General features: G+C 45.5%; 1 protein-coding gene across 6 annotated transcripts in view; it reads left to right on the top strand.

The window, feature by feature from the left end:
- MOBP (myelin associated oligodendrocyte basic protein) overlaps positions 1-22,279 on the top strand; it is a 38,962-nt gene that overhangs the window by 2,681 nt on the left and 14,002 nt on the right. The window contains exons 2-4 of one of the 6 annotated variants that reach the window (XM_053930364.1): positions 4,001-4,078; positions 18,257-18,466; positions 18,742-19,021. In XM_053930364.1, coding sequence (XP_053786339.1) covers positions 18,261-18,466; positions 18,742-19,021 — 486 coding nt within the window. In that variant the 5' untranslated portion in view covers positions 4,001-4,078; positions 18,257-18,260. Of the gene's footprint in view, positions 1-4,000; positions 4,079-14,318; positions 14,478-18,256; positions 18,467-18,741; positions 19,022-22,279 lie in introns of those variants that run through there. The other 5 variants (XM_053930363.2, XM_045200171.2, XR_006656290.3 and 2 more) reach the window with 5 other exon arrangements.

Raw genomic sequence — 22,279 nt, forward strand, 5'->3', positions numbered from 1 at the left:
ATGGGCCACAGACTGTCATACCTGTGCAGGGACACAGAGCCAGGCAGGGGAAGCAGGGTAGGCTGGTTTAGGATGGGTGAGTCTAAACAAGTTCAGTGAGCCCTGGGGTGGAAGGCCTGTCCTGAGCCATCTGGTACTTGACCTTGGGTGATTAGAATAGAGGGATATTGGCTCAATCTATGGGAGCTTGATAAAGAAGGTAGTTGGTAAGTTGGGGCTCCGGATTGGTTGGTTTGCATACGAAAGGCACACTCAAAAGGGAGTCATTAGCTGTCTGCAGGAATTAATTAGCTTTGGGAGGGGCAGCCTCTCCAGAATCACAAGGCCCCAGATGCCAGGCCGTCAAGAGTACAGGAGATACAGTTAACCCATAGTCAGAGTCCACACAGAAGGAACGGGCACAGGGAGAGGAAAGCAGCCTGTAGACTCTGGAGCAATAGCATTTCAGAGTCAGGACATCTGATTCAGACAGGTTCATGCAGTGTGTGTCCATTTCTAATGGGAGTCCACAGATCGATTATAAAACTAGAGGAATGGATCTTCAGTGATCACAGCAGTGGGTATATTAGTTTTATACTAATGTGTGACAAATTACCACAAACTTAGTGTCTTGAAACCATACCCGTTTGTTCTCTCCCAATTCTACACCAAGTCCAGGAGGCTTCTTACTCTGCTTAGAATCTCACAAGGCTGAAATCAAGGTGCTGGCTGGCTTGGCTCTTATCTGGAGGCTCTGGGGGAGACGCTACATCCAGGCTCATTCAGGGTGTTGAAGGATTTATTTCCCGTGGCTGTGGGATTCATTTCTCTGGCCCCTCTGGCCCCTCCAGATCCTCTTTCCAGCCAGCAGTGGTTGGGAGCTCTATTCATTCATGCTCCCAGGTCTCTGTCACGCTTCTCTGATGCCAGCTGGAGAAAGTTCTTTTCTTTTAAGGGCTCATATGATTAGATTGGGCCCATCCAAATAATCCAGGATAATCTATTTATTTCAAGGACTACAACCTTAATTACATCTGCAAAATTCCTTTTGCCATGTACATCTTCATTGGTTTCAGCAATTAGGATTTGGAAAGGGATTGTGGGGGTGGGGCACTTTGCCTGCCATGGGGGTTTACGATTCATGTAAATGCTGAGCACTTGGTTCAGGTGGTATTTGCCAGATGCCAACTCCATCATGGAACTGTTGTTTTTTCTTTTTAATGAATAAATATGTATGGGGGAAAATATTTTGAGACTATGCAAAACAGGGGTCCCATCCTGGCTTCCCTCTCGTTCCCCACCTTCAGATTGATTTTTTTGTTTGATTTTTAAGAACTTTAAAAATTAATAGAAAACAGGGGTTTCTCCTGAACCTTTATTGTCACACCCATCAGTGAATGTTGTTTGTAGAAATGATCACTGAGCGTTTTCTAACAGTGACCTTCTCCTTCTGCCATTGCTGCTGCTTTTTTTAAGCGGGATTATTCTTCAAGGAAGAGTATCTCTCCCCCTTCCTTTATTTATTCAGTTATTTATTCATACCAGTTTGAGTCCAATGGCAGTTGCTTCATTGTTTGGTTTATAATCCAGTACTATTGTTATTTAATTTCTTGCCCCAGGTGGCTTTGGCCACTGGGAGCTCTTCCAGGTTGGCTCTGCCGCACTTTGGACACGTACTCGCCCGTTATGAGCTCTCTCTTACTTTCTGTCCTTACAGTTTGCTCCAAGATCAGCTTCATTTTCTCTGCCTCAGCCCGAAATCAACCACTTTTTCAAAGAGCCCTGGTTCCTCTTATTGGACAATGGTATTTAGAAACCATTGAGTACTAGGTGTATTCTTTGCTGGTGTGGCGTCCCATCTCTAAGCCCTCCGTGTGGACGAAGCTAGGACATGCACGTGTGGGAGCTAATGTACTTAGACTCACATCTGTACTTTTCTCTGTGTCTCCAGTCCCGTACACTGCAAGCTCGCTCTAGCACTCCTCCTTTCCTTATTTGTAACTTCGTTCTCGGCCAGAAAGAAACCTGATTCTCATGATCTACAGTATATTTACTTATGTGCTCAACCCTAGTTTACATATGAAGTAGATTTAGAGCTGCTAATCTGTACTCCTGTGAGGAACAAATTTACCAGCTATTACTTACTTTTGGCTTTAGACTTATGTTATCCACTTAAAACATGATTTTCCGAAGTTGTTTAGGTCCTCCCCTCTCTTCCCCATCCCCTGAGTGTGGTTACGTGAGTAACTTGTGATCAGTCAGATTCATTTGTCACTGTCTGAGTCCCATCCTTGGTTCCCTCTCGTTCCCCACATTCAGATTGATTTTTTTGTTTGATTTTTAAGAACTTTAAAAATTAGTTTTAAAATGCCTCCTCTTGTCACCCATTCTGTTCATCTTTCCCCCACTTTCTTTACTGTATCGCGAACGGTCATCTCTAAGTCTGCTTCTATTGACCTTTCTTTCCTCCTGACTTCAGTCCCCCTTTCCTATTCTTGTCTGGGAATTGTTATTGTGTGCCGAGCGTCGTAGAGTATACATTGCAGATGTTCTGGGCCATGTTCAATTGCTGTTAAACTTGGTTTTAGGTCTCGTTGGGGCAGACCTATTCCATCTTTGCCCTTACTCCTAGGCATGGCCCCTACCATGGGGTGAGAGTCTTTTTGGTCTCAACTGAAAGCTTGGGGTGCTCACTAAGGTCTCACAATATTTCCCCAGTGATGAGTGAGCTCTGATATCTCTTCTCAGTCATCAGCCTCTTAGCAACTATTTTCCCCTTTGGGCTTCCCACAGTCTCACCCTGAAACTGCATCTCTCAGTAGTTCCCTACATTACTCTTCCCTCCACCTCTTTCCACATGCCCGCAGCCTTAGCAACGCCTAACTCTGATCTCTGTTCCTTCTCCTCTCTGCTTGGTCTCTTTTCCCTGTGTAGCAGTTTGAGAAATATCTTCAGGGAGAAAACCAGGATAAAGGTGGGATTCACCTTTTCTACTTTCTTTCCCTCGGGGATCATAGCCTGGAAATGTTTGCCATGCAATGCCTGCAAACAATTACTTTATATATTTGTCCAGCGTTTGTAGTTGTTTCCAATGAAATCATAAATTCAATACTTGCTACTGCCCTATGATTGATCAATTTTTTTATTTAAGTAGAAGTGCACGCAGAATTATAGGATTTCAGTTATTCTGTCAAGCAGGTAGAAGGAGAGGTATGTGCTCAGCTGATTCGACAGAGAAATTTTATAGAGATTTATGAAGTAACTTACAGAGAATTGTCAACTGCATCATTATTTCTAGAAAAACAAATGACCAACTAAGACAACCAGAGTTACAGGTTTCATTTGGACGTAATTTTTTTGTGTCTAAAATCTTCATAATCTTATAAGACCCTTTTGTTCAAACAACACTTCCAAGATTTGATATATAGAGTAAAAAAGAATGGGACAAATAGTTGTCAATAGTCACATAAATGTTCATACTGCGTGGGAAATTGAGATGGATATTTTAAAATAGCAAATGCTTTATCGAATTGCATTCCTTCATCAAGTTTATCATGCTACAAACACATTTCTCTTCCAGAGCTCCAGGGGAGAAGACAGTCCTTCAAGTCCTTTCTTCAGATGCTTCGCTTGATTGCGAAGACGTGTGTTTTTAGAGCCAGACTCTGAGATTTCATTTCTTTCAAACGCTTCATTTATTAGTGCAATAAGCAAAAATCAGGTTTGCAGAGCTCAGATTGCCTAGGAGAAATGACTAGAGATTTTTTACCTAATGACAGTGAATTAACTGGGCACGGAGCATTTTTCCTCTATAATGATAAGGTGGGCTTTAAAAGTTTGCGTGGGCTTTTGTGATTACTGTATACCTTCCCTTGCTCCCCAAGGCACTGAGCCTCAGATCAATCTTCATGGTCCTTCCTGGGACTGTGAGAGTGAAGCCCTGCGTACAGCACACTTGAATGAACTGCAACCTAAGTCACCAAATCATTAACCAGAACACATTCTGCTGCTTTGCTTTCAGGAAATAAGGAAGCAAATGATACCAAGACAAGCGCCTGACAGAGACCTCATCAGCAGATGTGTGCGGATGAAAATACAGGTACAAATGAACCTCTTAGAGTCTTTTGGACCTGCATCTAGATTATCGTACAATGATTACTAGTTCAGAAAGTTCAAGTGGAATGCAGAATCGGCAGAAGTCCGAGCAATCAAATTTTTAATACGAGTTAAACACTTTTTAAAAACTATCCCAGGTGTTTCATAATATTCTGGCTTTTGGGAGTGGAAAAATTAGACGAAAAAACCCTCATGTCTGTGCATCAGAGACACTATGACCTAAGCCAGCACTTGTCTACCTTTGTTAAACACTGCCTCCTCCACCCATTGTAACACTGTGGGACTCGCCATTACTGGGAGCCACCTCATTGCTGATTCAGACAGTGCGAGCACCTAGGATCGCATTCATGACCCTCCTGAGTGGCCCTCTCATTCCTCCCACTGGCTTTGTTGAGCACCCCACTACAACTGTTCTTCCGCTAGCTTACTTCTCTAGCTACCGTGACCCCTCCCCTTCATCCTCACACTTTGGGCCTGTGCTGACCGTAGCTTCTCCTAATCCTCAGCCCCTAATTCCTCCACAAACCCTCCAGTCTTAATTTCTGTTTTAAACCTTCCTTGGAAGCAATTCTTGTTAAAGTCACCAATTACTTTCATGTCATTTAATCTAATGGACTCTTTATATCCTCCTATCACACGACCTCTCAGAATCACTCTGCAAAGCTGACCCCTCCTTCCCTTTGGCTCCCGTGGTGCACAAGCTCCAGTTTCCCTCCTTCCTCTCAACTCTTCTTTTTACCCTTTGGCCATCACGCCTCCTCCACCTAACCTGTAAGCGTGGGAGTGCCCCAGGGCACAGTCACACCCTCTTCTCATCCTACAGATCAAGGCAATTCCATCCATCCCTGTGGCTTCAATTGCCGCCTATACTCCAACAACTTTCAAATTCTATCTCCCGCCCGGACTTCTTCTCTGAACTTTCCACTCCACAGCTCCATCTCGCTGTCCCTCTCACTCCTCAACACAGGCTCATCTAAAACTGACCTCATGACCGTGCTTCACGCACAAGCCTTCTCTTGCAGTAGATAGAGCCCCCACCCACCCGGACGCTCCAACTACGTACCTTGGAGTCACCCTTGCCTCCTCCTCTTGTTTTTTGAATAGAGGAATAATTTCAATATAATATGGTAAATATCAAGATGGATGCATATAAATTACAAAACAGAACAAAGATAAGTGGTATTTCATGCAACCATGGAAGTCTACAAGTGTAACTGCCATTGGGTGGCTTGGACATGAAATTCATGAAAAGAGGTGGTCAGCAATCCAGTGCTTATCACAGCTAGTCCCTGTCCTGGTCTCCTTGTCTTCCAGAGACTGATGCCCTTACCCCCTGCTAGGACCACAGGCCAGATGAACACTTAAGTTTTTCTATAAGCAAATGCAAATCTGGAAGATTGGTTGCCTTCTCCTTCCACCAGGAATAATTATGGGAGAGGATTTGTTTTACTTTCGTATGTGTCCATTCAAAATCCTGTCATTTTTATAGAGAAGGAGAAACACAATTTTTTTTTTTAGATCACAAACAGATTAAGAAAGGTGCATAATTATAAAACTGAGCACACCTTGCAAAAATAATGTTTTCTTCAGAGGGAGATACAACTTTATGTTAAAATTGTATTTCTTAAAATAACCGTGCTGGGGATCTGACATAAGCCACCCTAGTCCTACATGACACCCCAGGGGACAGAAGCACCTTGAGATTTTCAAAGCCACTCAATTCGTGGGGGAGGGCAGAGCAGAACCCCAGGACTCAGACAGAAGCCCCTCCCTCCCAGGGCTCAGGCTGGGATCACAGACATACAGCCACACACAGGGCGACATGCCCATCAGTAGAAGTATGTGAACATTACCGAGATAGTGTAAAGGTGGGGCGTGCCCTTTAATGAGGTGAGACCTTAGCTGGGTTGTTTAGGATGAATAGGAGTTCACCGCACCGACAGGATGGGGAAAAGGTGTTCTGGGGGGAGGGAACAGTGTGTACAAAGGTGCGTCTTTGGATCATATGTAGAATGTTCGGATCTACAGCACGAGGGGTGGTGGTAGGAGATAAGGGGTAAGGTGGATGGGGGAGTCTTGTGTGCGGTATTAACTAAGAAGCAAGGACTTTGCTCCGTAACCGGGGAAAGCCTCTGGAAGTTTTGAGTGAGGGAAATGAAAAACAGGGAGACAGATTCATGCCTTTGGTTCCGTTTCCTGGACCCATTTGCCCTATGTGTAGAAAATTATGGACTTACTGATCCCCATACAATTCTAGTGTAAATTCCTATGTTTATTGGGTAAAACAATGTATTGTATAATTTTAGATGTAACAGAAAACAATGTCATGTTATTAAAATTGCATTCAGAAAATTACTTTCCTTCTTACATGTTTATCTGGCTTCACTATACTAAGCAAGGGTTTTACTTCTAAAATATTTGCTAAGTATATTGTCTGTGTGCTAAGGATACTAAGCTGGGGTCACACTTGTTCCCCTCCTAGAACAGCCAGGGTCGGCAGTGTTTGTTCACCAGAAAGGGCTTTGCACAAGTCTGTGAGATAGTTGTCCACGGGCAGAGTGGTGTCCGGATTGCTTTGCTCTATCCTTGTTGCCAGAGAAAAGAAAGCCACGAAGGCTTTGTTTTGTTTCCCAAGCAGGTGGTTAACTCCAGGACAGTCAGAGTCCTGTGATGCTGTATGTTTTCGCAGCCTCTGCTGGTCCTCAGATTCGTACTGGGTTTTGGCAAGATGCTGCTCTCTGGGGAAAAGCACTCTGATTCAAAACAAACATCTGTATGGCATTTTCCTTAGCCGGAACTGGTTTCCAGAAAGAATCTACATTCACTGTACTAATCTGTAAGCATTTCGGTTGCCAAGGACACCCATGGATACACAAGGATAAATAGATAAAGCTCTCCTCCCAGACTGCATGCGGTAGTTACAAAGTTTGCTTCCCACATGTATTTTTGCTGCTGTGGACTCTTCAACGTGGCTCCCTGTCACTGTCTTCTACTGTGTAAATCTGCAGCCAGAGGAGAGCATTAGCTCCCAGCCTGGGGAGAGAATTAGCGAGGCGGTAGAAACCATGTAAGGTCTGTAGGGGAGGTGGTGAATGTGGAATGAATTTACTCTGCAGTGATAATGCTTTTCATAGCAGAGGAGTTGGGGTCGAGCGGCCCCAGGGAAGATGTGGTCAGTGAAATAGTCCTGGGCCTGAAGTAGAACCTTTGAACCCCCAATTTTGGTTCCAGAAGCAGCTCTTGGACAAGACTCCTGGGTGCACTCCTCACTTGTGGGCCGTGGGCATCCTTCTGACAGCCCAGGGCTCACAGCCTGGGACAGTTCATTGAGCCCAGCGCCAGCCCGGTCCTGGTTTGCTGAATGCTCCTGCCCCCTGCACCCCTGCCAAGCATGCTGATTGGCAGATTTTTCCCTTTCTTTGCTACCCGCCCCCCTTTATTGGGCCAACCGGAATGGGCATAAATTGACATTTCTTTGCTGTTATTTTTCTTTCCTTTAATCTTATAGAGCTAAGCATATTGGCATATGATTACTGGCTTTCAGAGATTCATTCTTACAGCTGCTATTAGAGACCACATAGTGTCAAGGTTGGAATGCAGACTAGTCTACCTTGATCTTGGGGCCCCCACTTATTAGCTATATGTCCTCAGATTTCTCTTTTGCCAATGGGGCTCTTGTGAGGTTTAAATGAATTAAATATATAAAGCCCTTGAATTGTGCCTGGCTTGCATCTCCTGATATGTATTTGCTGTTATTATTCTTATTGGGGACTTGGGTCTATTCTTATGTTCTCTCTCTTTTGAGTTGTCCATCCATTTTCCATTAAAAGAATGTCTCCTTTGTTCTAAATCATGCAACTGTATGCACTTGCGTCTGTCTCTGAGGTCTTGTTCTGTCCCATTGATCTCTCCGGTCCATTTCCTAGCCAGTGCTCTACTGTTCTGATTAGTATAGTTTATGACGAGTGAGTACCTGGGAGGACAAGACTTTATTCTTTCTCAAAAGCCTTGGTTCATCTTGGTCCCTTATACTTCCATAAGAAGTATGGGGTCATCTTATCAATTCCCTGAAAATATGATATTTGTCATATTTTGTATCATATTGCAGTTGTGAGTACGTGAAACACAGAGTTTATTCCTGTATTATTATTTATGAATTACTGTATCATTTTCCATATGAACAACTGTAAACCTGCTTTTGCCCCTCCCTGTACGTGTCTACAGACAAAAACACAGCGATAACTAATATTTATTGAGGGTCTTTTTAAAAAAAATTTTTTTAAACATTTTTTACTGTTATTCTATTTTTTAAAAAAAATTTTATTGTTATTCAGTTACAGTTGTATGCCTTTTCTCCCCATCCCTCCACCCCATATGATCTCACCTTTAATTGAGGGTCTTTCCACGTGGTCAGTACTGAAGTGGAAGGAAAACTAAGTTCCTGCCCTCAAGAAGCTTATACTTTCATGAGGGGAGAGAAAAAGAAGCAAATAATAAATAGCAGAGTTCTTGTTTATAAAATGGATATTATCAAACATGTATCCAGACACAGTCTCTATTTTATCTCCTGTTCATTTCTTCAACTGTTTCTCATTCAAAAGTATGCTTTTGAGAGGGTTCAGGTCCACGTATGGAGATCTAGTTAACTCTTAAGCTGCTGCACAGAATCCCGTTGCGTGAATTTCCCACACTTTATCCATTTCTCCAGTGAACACCTGGCTTACGTTTTGTGACTTTATGTTTCACATGAAGCTGTGGTCAGCTTGCTGTGTGTGCCTCTCTGTGCAGATGTGCGATGACGTCTCTAAGATACATACTCAGCAGTGGCATTTCCGGGCCTTTACACGCACACTTGCAGTTTGACTACCTACCGTGGGTCCGCCCTCCCGAGCGGTCCTTCTGAGTTAAGCCCCACCCACTGTGCATGAGCAGTCCTGTTTGCCGACACCCTCAGTTCAGTTCATGCTGGGCTATTTAACCTTTACCAATGCGGTACTCTTGTGGAATAATACCTGATTGTTTTAATTTGTATCTTTCTGATAGTTGATGAGCTTGAATGTATGTTGATATGCTTATGGGTCATCTACTTCTTCCTTTTCCATAAATATCCTGTTCACATCATGTGCCTCATTTTCTATTGGGTTGTCTTTTTCTTATTGATTTGTAGCTCTTTCAAGATTCCGGACAGTAACCCTCTGTGTGCTCTATGAGTTGTATTCTGCCAGTGTTGCTAGTTTTTTGACCATGCTTGTGGTGCTTTTGATGTACAGTAGCTTTTCATTTTGATGTCGTCCGTTGTACCATCTGGAAAGTTAACTACATCAGCATTATTTGTGGACAAATCCCTCTCTCCCTGCTGATTTGTAATAACATCCCTGTCATACATCATGTTCTCTGTATAGCTGGATTCATTTCTGAGTTCTATTTTACTCCCCACTGGTCTATTTGTCCATTTCTGGGCAGTGCCAACTATTTTAATTACTATGTCTTAGTAATACGTTTTGATATCTGGTATAAAAAGTTGTGTTATTCTTTCAGAATAATCTGGGTGATTCTTGGTTCTTTGCCATTTCATCAGATCAGTGTGTCACTTTCCAAAGAAAATCTTGGGTAATTTGAGTAAGAAATGCGTAGGATTTGTGAATTAATTTTGGCAAGTATTGCATCTTTATGATGTAGATCTTTTCCATCTATAAAGATCTTTTATTTATTCACATCTTCTCTTATACTTTCACCTAAAGTGTTGAAGTTTTCCCCCACAAGGATTTACACATTTTAACTTTTGCTTTATTTCTAAGTATCTCAACATCCTTGTTGCTATTGTAGATAAAAAGTGTTTTCATTTTTTCTTTTCCATGTCCCCTCTCTGCCTGGGTATTTTTCTGTGTTTGCTTGGCTGTAAATCTCATCTCTATGTCAAATACACTGAAATTTATTTCTCATCTTCTCTCTCTTTCTTACAATCTCCCGATCCAGGTGGCCAGTCCCTTCTTTTCACAGCTGCCTGGAGACCTCACAAGTTTCTCAGACTGGATGTGCCCGAGACTGAACTCTTGAATTGAGTTCCCTCCCTCCCTCCCTCCTTAAACCTGTCTCGTCACAGTAAAATGAATCATCGTCTAACCTCATTCCCCCTGGAGAAATCCTGTTTGTCCTTCTTTCCCTCCTACATTAATCCATCTGCACGCCCTATTCATTGTTGGTCTTCCCGCCTCATTTCTGGCTCATTTTATACTGTAGTCCTTAGCAATTTTGAGGCCTGGGCCAGTGCTTCTACTGCAGACCAGTCTACAGTGCGGCATCATCCACACTAGATCCTCATAAGCATCTCAGAGTTAATATATTTGGCATGGAGTGAGCGCTCAATTAACATTTGTTGAATAAATGAATGTCCAACTGTACCCGTACCCCTGTCTTCCCCACCTCCGCAAACTGCTCTGTTGGGCATTTGCTCAGGCTGTGAGCCCGGCAGTGTCCTTGCCCTGTCCTTTCCTGTGAACCCCACATCTATTCTGTCCCCAAGTCCTAATAATTTTGCCTCCAAGATCTACCTTCACTGCCACTGCCCTGTGTGAAGCTTCTGTCCTCTCTCGCCAGTCTCCTCACTTCCACTTGTATTTCCCATTTGTATTGCCAGAAGCCTGAGTGATCCCCATGGAACGTGAAGAGGAAGATGTACTTCCTCTAGCCGGATCTGTCAGTGCCTTCTAGTTCTTCCTATTCTTCAGCTCACCCTCAAGGCCCTGCGCCGCCTTGCCCACATGTCACCCTCCAGCCTCACACTAGTCAGCCCCTCCCCTTCTGCGGGGGCCTGAGCACATCGAGTCTCAGGCCCTTCTGTCTGGAGCTCTCTCCTCCCCTACACATGGATGGCTGCCTCTTATCCTTTAGATCCCAAATCAAATGTTTCTTCTTCAGGGATCCTTCCCTAGGCCCTCAGTCTAAGTTTATCTCACCGTTATACTCTCTCTTAGAACCCAGGCAGGAGTCTAATCACATTTCCATTAGACATTGGCTCCATTGTTCATAATATGATCTGTTCAGGTCCCCCTCACGGTACCCTCCGCTCCGTGAGTATTGGCACCTTCTCTGTCTTGTTCACCGCTGGCACTGAATAGGGACTCCATAAGTAGCAATATTTGAATGAGTGGCTGAGTGTTACTGTTGTATTTGGCTGGATCTGCCTTCCGTCTTTTCCTGTGTATATTTTTTTGCATATGCCTCCTGGCCCCCTCTGTCGGTGGGGTTCACTGTGGTCACAAACAGTCCTAACAGCTCCCACCACCAGTGCAGAGTCCTCGCCAGCCTGAAAATTAGCCCTACGGTTGCTCGATGTCGCCACCATGTGTCTCCTGTACTCCGGGCGGGGTTGGTGTGTGTGTTTCTGGCTCCACCCTAGTCCCCTGCTGAGAGCGCCACCCTTACAGGTGTCTGAGGGGACCTGAGGAACTGTGAGTGCCCCGGATGTAGGCTGCCACTCTGAGTCTCAGCTGGCTGCAGCTGGGATGGCGGGCCACCTGCAGCTGATGCCACACATAAGCAGTGTAGCTTCCTGCTGCCTTCCTCTGATAGTGTGGAATTATTTTCTTATGTCAGTGAAATCTCTTCCCAGGCCCCTTTTAAAAAGGCTGCATAATAGTCCATTGTTGTTCAAGTAGCTACCTAATATTTCCATGATTCATTAAGTACAAAAACGTTAATAATTAAATAAAATCAAAGTCTTACCATTTATGTTGTATTTTTATAAAAATGCTAGGATTCCTTGCCCATCTTCTTGCCTTTGATAAGCTAGTCTGATTTTTAAAAATGCATAGAATTTTGAATGCTTCGCTCTTTCTGTTCTGGCAATTTCTTGAAAGACCACCCCCTGATTCTGGGTAATATGCAAAATTAAGTTTTGGATTCCTACCACTTACCCCACCTGCCCCTATGTCCCGACCAGTAAGTAAAATTCCATTTGCTATTTTTAATCCATATTCATACATTATTACTGAAATTATATTTTATTTCTGTCTCCTCTCATGGGATGAGAGGTTAACATTTTTTATTGCTCTCAAGGGCTTTGATTTTCAGGGAATAAATATTAAAGTGTGAAATGGAGGGAAGGTATAACAGAAATTCATTCAAAATTTATAAATATTTTCAGCACTTGAAGTTAATTCTTCGTGTTTCAAAGTAATAGTGTTTTAAATGCTATCCTTTTCATCTTGTTCTCAAATCCATCTTGCTCTATGAAAATTACAATTTCCAGTTACTTCACCTTTTCCGTGCAATTATTCCTAATCGTTTGAAGGCAGAGAGGGTAGCAGTGTGGGTTTTAATGAGAAATTATAGCCGTGTGTAAGAAGGCGTTGGGAAAAGGAAAGAAAAGACCTGGGAAGGAGCCCTTTCTCCTTCGCTAAGCCTTCTGTGCTTGGTGATTTTATGGACGAATTCTGTGGACTGTGGAGCACATTCAAGGGGGAGAGAGAGAAGGCAGGCTAAGGGGGCAGACACCCCTGTTCTCTCTCTTCTTCGGGTGAAACCTCAACATCGTGGCAGGGGTGTGTTATCCTGTGGGGGGAATGTCCACACAGGTTTGAAATTGTGTGTGTATGTGGGATGGTGGTTCCTCCTGACACATGTCAACAGAAATCACGGCGACAGACTGCCCGCCCTTGGGGGAAACCTGCACTCATCTGTGGTGGCCCATGAGTGAGTGCACAGCTTTGGTTGGGGAGCTGTCTAGGACAACGGCCCCAAGACAGGGATCTTGACCCCCTATATGTAGTGCGTGGCCTGCGTGGGAACCAGGACTTACCTGGGTGGGTGTGGAGGAGCTGAGAGGACAGCTGGATCAGAATAGGAAGCTGCTGAGTAGGGACTAGTGGCTTTGGTGGGGTCACATGGTCAGCAGTGACAGGTGTCATTCATGCCAGGGAGCCAAGTGAGGCCACATAAGGCACCCTGTGGCAGAGTCCAGCAGAAGAGGACAAGACCCAGACCAGCCACCCCCCCCTCTACCATGAGGCCTTCCAGGCTCCCTAGACTCTTACTCACTTTGGGAACAGATTGAAAAAGGTAAAGAAGAGTCCCGTCAGGGAACTGAACTTAATTAGGAGGAGAGAGTTTACACCAGAAGTGATCCAGGCAGCCTTAACTCAGGAGTTCAGTTTCTGAGGTATTTTCCCTGTCTTTCCCAGCCAATATTTAGCAAGGGACGGCTTGTAATTTTGCATCAATTATACAATTAAAGAGAATGAAAAAGTTGGGGGGGGTACACCTGAATTGAGTATGAATAAATTTGAAATTTCTTGCTTTGTGTGTTAACTTAAATTTTTTCCCCAAGCATCTATTAAACATCCCATTCCTTAATCCATAGCACGTATTAAGAGGTCTTGGGTCTGGCCATGGTCTTCCTTTGGGGTTTTGGAGTCGGAAGCCAGAATATTGTCCTCACATATGGCCCAGGTCCCCGCTAGTCAGAGTTAAGGCTTGTGTCCCGTCCCTCCCCGATGAATTCCTAGCATGAGAGAAGGGCAGCAGGCCCTTGCCGTGGTTCTGAGGGACCTGATGGACGAGAATCGAGGAGCTGTTCTGTTTTCCACACTGACCTGCATCCACCCTTCACTTTGCAGGGCCCGTGGCCATTTCCACATCAGACTTCCTATTGGTCCCTTGTAGACATGAAGGAGCGTGTGGGCTGCAATGGGAACATGTTACTTTACTACTTGCATTGTCTTCCCAGAGGACCACCCAGGACTAAGGGACACATGCCCCTTCTATTAGATAGCTACCACACATCCCAATTGCCTTTTAAGAAAAGGTGGGAGAAAGGAAAAAAATCCATTTTAGGTTCAGGGTTCTGATCTCCACCCACGGTCCCCTTAGTGACTAGTAAAGTTGATGTCGATGACACTGGTGGTCACGTAGAGATGCTAGTGCCATCTCTAGAATGCATAAATAAACGTGTGCATTGAATAAAGCTTTCTAATTAATTTGCATGAATTAGGAAAAGGTGGAGTGGGTTCACAAAGTCTTTTAACATTTTTTTCTCTAAGGAGCAGCATTTTATAAATTTCCAGGTCAGTTGGAAAGGTCCCTTTCTGTGTGGCCTTTTCCACTGAACAGACTCTGTTGCCTGAGCTACAGCAGACGTCCCTGAGGGGGCCAGGGACTGCTAGAGAGCATCTGGGGACAGGCAGGGACAGGCTGAGGGCCCAGCAGCTGTGGTGAGGCACCCATTGTTCATTCTCTCACTTTAATCAAGCATCTACTGAACGTCTGTTGTAAACATGGCATTGTATGAGGCTCGGAGGACAGAAAATTCAAGGAGACAATGACACTGTAAGGCTAACTCTAAAGCTCCAGATGCTCTCCTGGAATCATGCACAGCAAACAAGGTCAGAGCACAAAAGAGGGAGTAGTCATTTCTCCTGGGAGAAGGGAAGACTCTGAAAAGTCTCCTGAAGAAGTGATGTGGGTTTGGGCTGAGCCACATAGTGGTAGAGGCATTTGCTGTGTATTTGTTGGGTAGGAAGGGACTAGGGGGAAGGAGCCCTATGGGACTAGGACCGAAGGCTTGGAATAATTCTACCTCTTGGGGGCTGGGAGCGGCTGGGCTGGTTGCACTCACCAGGGGAGGGTCTCTTCTTGAATGCAAGCCTTATTATTAAAGAACCTTATCTTTCCCGTGGACTTCTGCCTACATTTTATTGCCCAGAATGTGGTCACGTGGGGAGTTGCATATATTTAATTGGGCATATCACTTTGCTAAAGGTTTGTGATTGAAGAAGGGGGAGCGGCTGTTGGGTATTCACCTTGTCATATCGACCATTATGAGTTTGATATTTATTATTACTATTAATTATTATATTATCTTGGATAGTTCACTTAACTTCTTCAGGCCTTTTCTCCTTATCTCTTAAGTGAGGACAGTAGAGAACTTTGAGGAGTTATTTTGGGAACGAAGAGATGATAAATATGAAGCATCCGGCGTAGGTGCGCAATGAATAGTGGGGGGAGGTGCTTGTTTTCCTCCCTTCGGTTCCTCTCACTTCCTTTCCCTCCTTCTTCAAATACGTGCCTTATTTTCTCCCCCTCTTTGGTCTTAGAGCATATGGAGACATCTGGAAAGCTCAGACAAGATTATATTGTGCGATTTCAAATTCAGTTATTATTCTCTTTATCCTGCCAGATAGTTCATAATTATCTTTGCTCCATAATTATGTGGTATTTTTCATGAAAATGTCATGATTTGTTTTTAGCCACTAATGTAAATACACACATAATGAATGCTTGAATTAAATGTCATCAGAGCTATAGATGACATAGAAAGAACATGGCTGAAGAACTCAACGGAATTAGGTCATTTGAATGAATTCTTAGTGAAAGGCAAATAGAATTTAAAGGCCCTCTGAGTTAAGTAGTATTATTTGTTGGTCCCTCTGTTATGGACGGAATGTTTGGGTCCCCCCAAACAGTCATATGCTGAGATCTAATCCCCAGCCTGGTGGGATTGAGCGGTGGGGCCTCTGGGAGCTGATCAGGCCCTGAGGGCGGAGATCTCCTGACTGGGAGATCTTAGTGCCTGTGGACAGGAGACCTCTGAGAGCTCCCCGCCCATGCTACTGGTGTATGAACCAGGAACTGGGCTCCCCAAACCAGATATCAAATCTTCCAGGGCCTTGATCTTGGACTTCCCAGCCTCCAGGACTGTGAGAAATAAATTTCTGTTGTTTATAATCTGCCCAACTTGTGGCATTTTTGTGACACTAGCCCAAACTGATTAAGAAACCCTCTTTTAGATGAGGAAACAGTATGTTAATGTGGAATTGTCTTTGGTCACTTGTAGCTGAAGTCACAGTGGTTTAAACAAGGTGGGGGTTCGATCGTGTCTCATGCATAGGTGTTCAGTGTTCAAGAGTCAAGGCCTAGATGAGCAACCCCACAGCCACCCAGGGCTCAGGCTCCTCCAGGCTTGTGCTCGACCAGGAGGCTTCACCTGCAGGGCCGGGCCACCACCCTGATGGCCGCTGTGCCCAAGAATAGACGGCTAGACTGTAGTTTGTGCCCATTTTTATCTCTGCTAGATAACTCAGAACTGTTTCTAAAACGGCACAGCTTTTCAAGCGCACGTGGAACACGTCACAATATTGACCATGTGCTAGGCCATCATAAAGCAAATCTCAACAAATATCAAAGGGTCATGGTGCATTAGAAGTCAATATAACGGAAATAACCCCATACACTTGGAAATTTTACGACAGATTTTTAAGAAGAACTGATGAGTCAAGGAAGAACTCATCCCCATGTAAAATGAAGTGACTATGATTTATGTTAATATTAATGGAAAAGTTACAGTCATCAATACATATGTGAGAAGCATTTGACTCAAGGATAGAGAAAAAGAACGTAACTTAAAGAAAACTGAAGAAAAGAAATAATAAATGCATACGGAAAAGAATGAGTTAGAAAAACAAAGAGCAAAGACAAGCAAGAAAACCAAGAGCTTGTTTTTGAAAAGAATATAAAGTAGATGACTTCTGGCAAGATTAATCAAGAAAAATGAGAGAGTATGTGAACATACAAACTATAAAGGGAACTGTAACTGTAAATTTGTTACAGATTTTAAAGCTGTTATGGAAGCGTCCAACTTGCCGCCCGCAGGCCGCATGCAGCCCAGGGGGGCTGTGAATGCGGCCCAACACAAAATTGTAAATTTACTTAAAACATTATGAGATTTTTTGCGATTATGGTCGCAATGTATTTAATGTGTGGACCAAGACAATTCTTCTTCCAGTGTGGTGCAGAATGCCAAATGGTCGGACACCCCTGCGTAAGAGAGTAGTAGGAACAACATTATGTCTGTATCTATAAAACAAAAAAAATGATTTTCAAGCATAAAAGTTTGAATAGTTCATAAAGTATGGTTCTATTTCTTAAAAAGATTTTATTTATTTATTGTTAGAGAGGGGAAGGGAGGGGGAAAGGGAGGGAGAGAAACATCAATGTGTGGCTGCCTCTCACACGCCCCCAACCTGCACCGGCCTGCAACTCAGACACGCGCCCCAAGCATGTGCCCTGACTGGGAACTGAGCCGGCGACCCCTTGGTTCACGGGCTGGTGCTCAATCCGCTGAGCCACACCAGCCAGGGCTATGGTCCTATTTTTTGTTAAGTATATATTTGTAAACATGTAAACATTTAAATATTTACATGTAAATGTTTAGAACATGTAAATATTCTAAAAATTATGCAAATGTTTTACAAGTGGTTAACTATAGAATAAGAACTTAGGAATTTTTAGCATATCCATTCATCCAAACTTAAAATTTTTCAACAACAAATGTAGATTTGAAAACCTATGAAGGCCAGGTGAGGGCGGAGCAGAGGGAAGCACCCACCTGCCTGTCATCCTCCCTTCGGGACCCTCTCTGAGTGTCTGCGCTAGTCCCCCACTGTGAGCTTTCTTGCTTGCTCAGGGTGTCCTCGCGGCCATGCTGTGCGAAGTCTCCCGACGCCATTCCCTGCCTTTCCTTCTTCAGGGAGCTCTCTCCCCAGCTTTCAGTCTTTTTCATCCTAGGACATAGGCCCATGCATCTCTGTGGGCTTATCCCTTTGCTGGGTCCATCTCCAGTCCCCTGAAGTCCAGTCTGGGCCCAGCGCCTGGCCCCTGCTCCTGGGAGAGGGGGCTGAGCGTAGGGGCACAGATATGCTGGATCTGGTCAAAGGGCCCGGGAGTTTGGAGTCCCACAGACATGGATTCAAATCCTCTGTCCGCCTCTTCTGGGCTTGATGGACTTGGTCAGCTTTCCTCGCTTCCGTCATCTGTAGTTTGCGGATAATGCCATAAGCATGAGGTCAGGTATATAAAACCACCACCACACTCTAGGTGCTCATTAATGTCTAGCTTTGTAATATTGTTTTTCTATCTTAAATGGATCATTAAACATAACGGGGGGAAAGGTCCGTTTCCAGAAAACATTAAAAATCACACAACAATGAATCGACCCTTCATTTAGTTGTTTTCCGTGTTGTTGGGCAGGAAATTGGCATTCTGGGTTTTTGTTGTGTGAGACAGCCCTGGGAGGAGCAGGGGGTGCGTGCCTTGAGTAGAAGGCTCTCTCTCTTGACATGCTGCGTTGTGTCTCCCCACCTCCCCCTGCGTGGATGATTCCCAGTGAGATGAGTCAGAAAACGACCAAGGAGGGTCCCAGGCTCTCCAAGAACCAGAAGTTTTCCGAGCACTTCAGCATACACTGCTGCCCGCCATTCACCTTCCTCAACTCCAAACGCGAGATCGTGGACCGGAAATACAGCATCTGCAAGAGTGGCTGCTTCTACCAGAAGAAGGAGGAGGACTGGATCTGCTGCGCCTGCCAGAAGACCAGGTAGGGCTCTGCGCTGCCCACCCAGCACCTGCGCCAGGCGTCGCCCTTTCTACTCTCCTCCGTGATGCTGGCCTGGGGCCTCTGCACGCTGCTCTCTCCCCAGTCCCCTGACCGTGGGCTCCCCAGTAGGTGCCGTCACTGGAAGGTGCTGGAGGGAGCCTGAAGGTGGGAGGGGGAGCAGGGCCTGCCTCCCTGTTTCCAGCTCCCGCCAGCTTCCCTTCAGCAGCAGAGGAGAGCCATGGCTCCCGCCTCCAGCTTCTTTTGGCCCCTCTCAGAACCAGCCGCCGTCCAACGTCCCCTCAGAGGCCCAAGCACCAGCCAGCTGCACCCCCCGCGGTGGTCAGAGCACCGGCCAAGCCACGGTCCCCTCCGAGGTCTGAGCCACGGTCCCCTCCGAGGTCTGAGCGTCAGCCACGACCCCGCCCAGAGGTCCGACCACCACCAGCCAAGCAGCGCCCCCCTCAGAAGGCCAAGCAGCAGCAGCGCAGCAGCCCCCACAGAGGGCCGGGCACCAGCCGTGGGGGGTCCCCCGTCAAAGCTTCTAGGTTCTGGTAACACCATCTCTTCCCTTTTGTTCCCCCAGCCCTAAGGTTAGTAGCTGCTTCCTGTGTTTACTAACACCTGGGTCACCTCAGGGACCCTCTTTCAGCCTTGCCAAACCTGTTGCCAACTCCTGCATTAAATCCCCTCTGTCTGAAACACCTGGTGTGGCTCCTGTTTTCCTCGCACGTGCCATTGGCACAGTCTTCGGGTGGCAGCTTCCATGGTTTCTTTTGTCGAGTAGGACGGGAAGTGGTTAATTGATCAGTTTGGAATACTGACCACAGTAATGGGTCGGATAAATGAGGGTCTTGATTCCTGTGCCAGGGAGAAAGGGAAAGTGGTCCTGTAAGGAATATCTGTGTGTGTGTAAAAGCAGAGGCTCAGCCCTTCGGTCCTCACACTTCCTCTGGTGTTAGTCTCATTCATTCACTTATTGGGCCATCTAAGAAACTTGATTCCGTACCTACAGAGTGCAGGAAGGAGGAGGGCAGTGAGCTGGCCAGGTTTTTTGTGATTCACTAGGCTCAAACAAGAGAATGAGTCGTCACAGCGCAGGGCGTAGATGTACTAATATTGTCACAATGAGTATGTACGGGAGCAGGGTGCTGCTTCGCCAAGGCCTCACGGAGGTGGTTAGGCTTCAGGAGTAGAGGGCAAGAGGCAAGGGGTCCATGTAGAGGGGAAAGGTGAGCCAGAGAGGCATCTGTTTATCCATGCCATCTTAGGCAGGTCAACAGTTTTTAAAAATATTATATACTTATAATTGGTGAATTAAAATAAAAAGATTTTATTTATTTTTAGAGAGAGAGGAAGGGAGGGAGAGAAGGGAGAGAAACATCAATGTGTGGTTGCCTCTCGCGTGCCCCCTACTGGGGACCTGGCCCACAACCCAGGCATGTGCTCTGACTGGGAATTGAGCTGGAGACCCTTTGGTTCACAGGCCTGTGCTTAGTCCACTGAGCTACACCAGCCAGGGCTGTTTTGTTTGTTTGTCTTAATAGTCTTTATTTTTTAAAGCAATTTTATGTTCACAGCAAGATTGAGCAGAAGCTACAGAGATTTCCCATATACTTCCCGCCTACACACGGCAGGCCAAATTTTAGTCCTTGTAATATTTGGAAATGAGCCTGTTTTGTAAGTTAATAGTGAGTGTTAATTGTATTTGAGGTTCTCCTGTCTACTCGGACACCCAGCACCTGCCGTGTGCGCCTCACGTGACGTTTACAGAGCGCGTATGCAGAACGGTCAACTGGGGAGCATGTCACAGGTGCTCCCAGAGAATCTAATTCCTCGAGTCACCAGTGGGGTCTGGGGATCTGCATTTTCAACCAGCAATCTCCCCCTCCCCCAGTAGAGCGATGCAGGTGGTACACAGACCACACCTGGGGAAACTGACCTATATCTTCCATAAATCAGTGATTCACACTACCTGTGGTGTGTGGTAAAGACGTGTGGAAGGTGGCACCTCATGGTTCTAAAGTGAAAGCATGAAAGCATTTCCTGGGCTGAGCTGCTCTCGGCTCTTCAGTGCTCCACCTCCGAGAGCCAGGCATCTGTGGGGTTCTGAACCACTGCGGGGGTGAGTGACTGATTTGGGGCCGGTCACACATATCTGGGCATTGCTGTGTGTGCCTTTCAGGCAATCGTTCACAGTATATCTTTTAATATTTTAAAGATTTTATTTATTTATTTTTAGAGAGAGGGGAAGGAGAAAGAGGGAGAGAAGTATCAATGTGTGGTTGCCTCTTGTGCACTCCCAACTGGGGACCTGGCCCGCAACCCAGGCATGTGCCCTGACTGGGAATTGAACTGGCGACTCTTTGGTTTGCAGGCTGGTGCTCAATCCACTGAGCCACACCAGCCAGGGCCACAGCATATCTTGTACCACATTGAGCCTTGCACACCAGAAGCCTGGAGGACCCATTTATTTCCATTTGTGTTTTCAAGCCTATTCATGCAGGCCCAGTGCACAGCACAGAGCCAGGCTCCGGGCATTCGAGGAAAATGACACATGCCCCTGGGCCAGATGCTCAGACGAGTGGCCATCCCTTGGTGATGCTGCTGTTCCCTCCAGGAACAACCCTGAGCTCGGCTGCCTCCAGCCTCAGCCCACATTCAGTGGTCCCTCTTGCCCGATCCCTCTCTTCCACTTCCTTGTCTCACTTCAGCAGATGATAAAATCAAAGTCAAGGAAAGATAACTGATTGTTAGGAGGTAAAGATTCTAAGGTGGCTTCAGGTTTTCTGCAGCACTTGGTCTTTAGGGGACCGAGACGGGTCTAGTGTTGACTCTGAAATTGAAGCAAGCCAGGTTTGGTGTTTTCCTGACCACCCACCATCCCGGGCGAGGCATGGCAGGCCTCTGGTCCTGTGCTCCCAGTCTGACAGCTCCTCCCTGGTCACGTGTCCTTAATCTAGACCGCATGGTTGACCAGTCTCTCTCCAATAGCCTTCATCCCATTGTCGCCCATCCCCTTGTTACCCTCAGCTCCCAAATCCCTGATCCTGCATCAAGCTCATGACTCACCTGCACTATTGCACTTTCCCAACTGCTGAGCCCATGGATGCTGAGCACGGCTAGGAAGAGCCTTCCAGCCTTAAGGGTTGGTGCCACCACAAAGGGATGAGCATCAGCCCCTCTCCAGACTCGCCTGCCCCACCAGCCCTCGCATGTCTATCAGGATATACATCTGTCTTTAAACCCTTCCTCCCTGCCTCAGAGACAAAGCATGCTTTTCTGATTGGGTCAACCATACCTATGATCTTCCTTCCTCCATTCCTGTCTCCTGCAGGGTCTGGCATGTACATGTGTCTGTAAAATATACTATCCCTTCTCACAAATAAAAAAACAAATAAATCCCACATATATCAGGTTTATTAAGATATAATTTGCATGCAGTAAAATCCAACCTTTTCAGCAAATAGCTCTGTGCACATAACCACCACCACAATCAAGATGTAAAATATTTTCATCACCCCCCAAATTTCTCTCCTACTTCTTTGCAGTCAACCCCCAGGCTCTTGAAAGCCACTGATCTGTTTTCTGTCCCTATAGTTTGTCTTATCTAGAATGTCACATAAGTGGAATCATGCGCTGTGGAGCCTTCTGAGTCTGGCTTTTTTCACTTAGCATAATTCATTTGAGAGTAAACCATGTTGATGCATGAATAAGTAGTTCTTTCATTTTTATTGCTGAGTAGTATTCCTTTGTATGGATGTACCTATCACAATTTTCCGTTTGCCATTTAAAGGAGATTGAGGGTTTTCCCAG

This window comes from Desmodus rotundus, chromosome 8 (genome assembly GCF_022682495.2).
Source record: "Desmodus rotundus isolate HL8 chromosome 8, HLdesRot8A.1, whole genome shotgun sequence".
Classification (NCBI taxonomy): domain Eukaryota; kingdom Metazoa; phylum Chordata; class Mammalia; order Chiroptera; family Phyllostomidae; genus Desmodus; species Desmodus rotundus.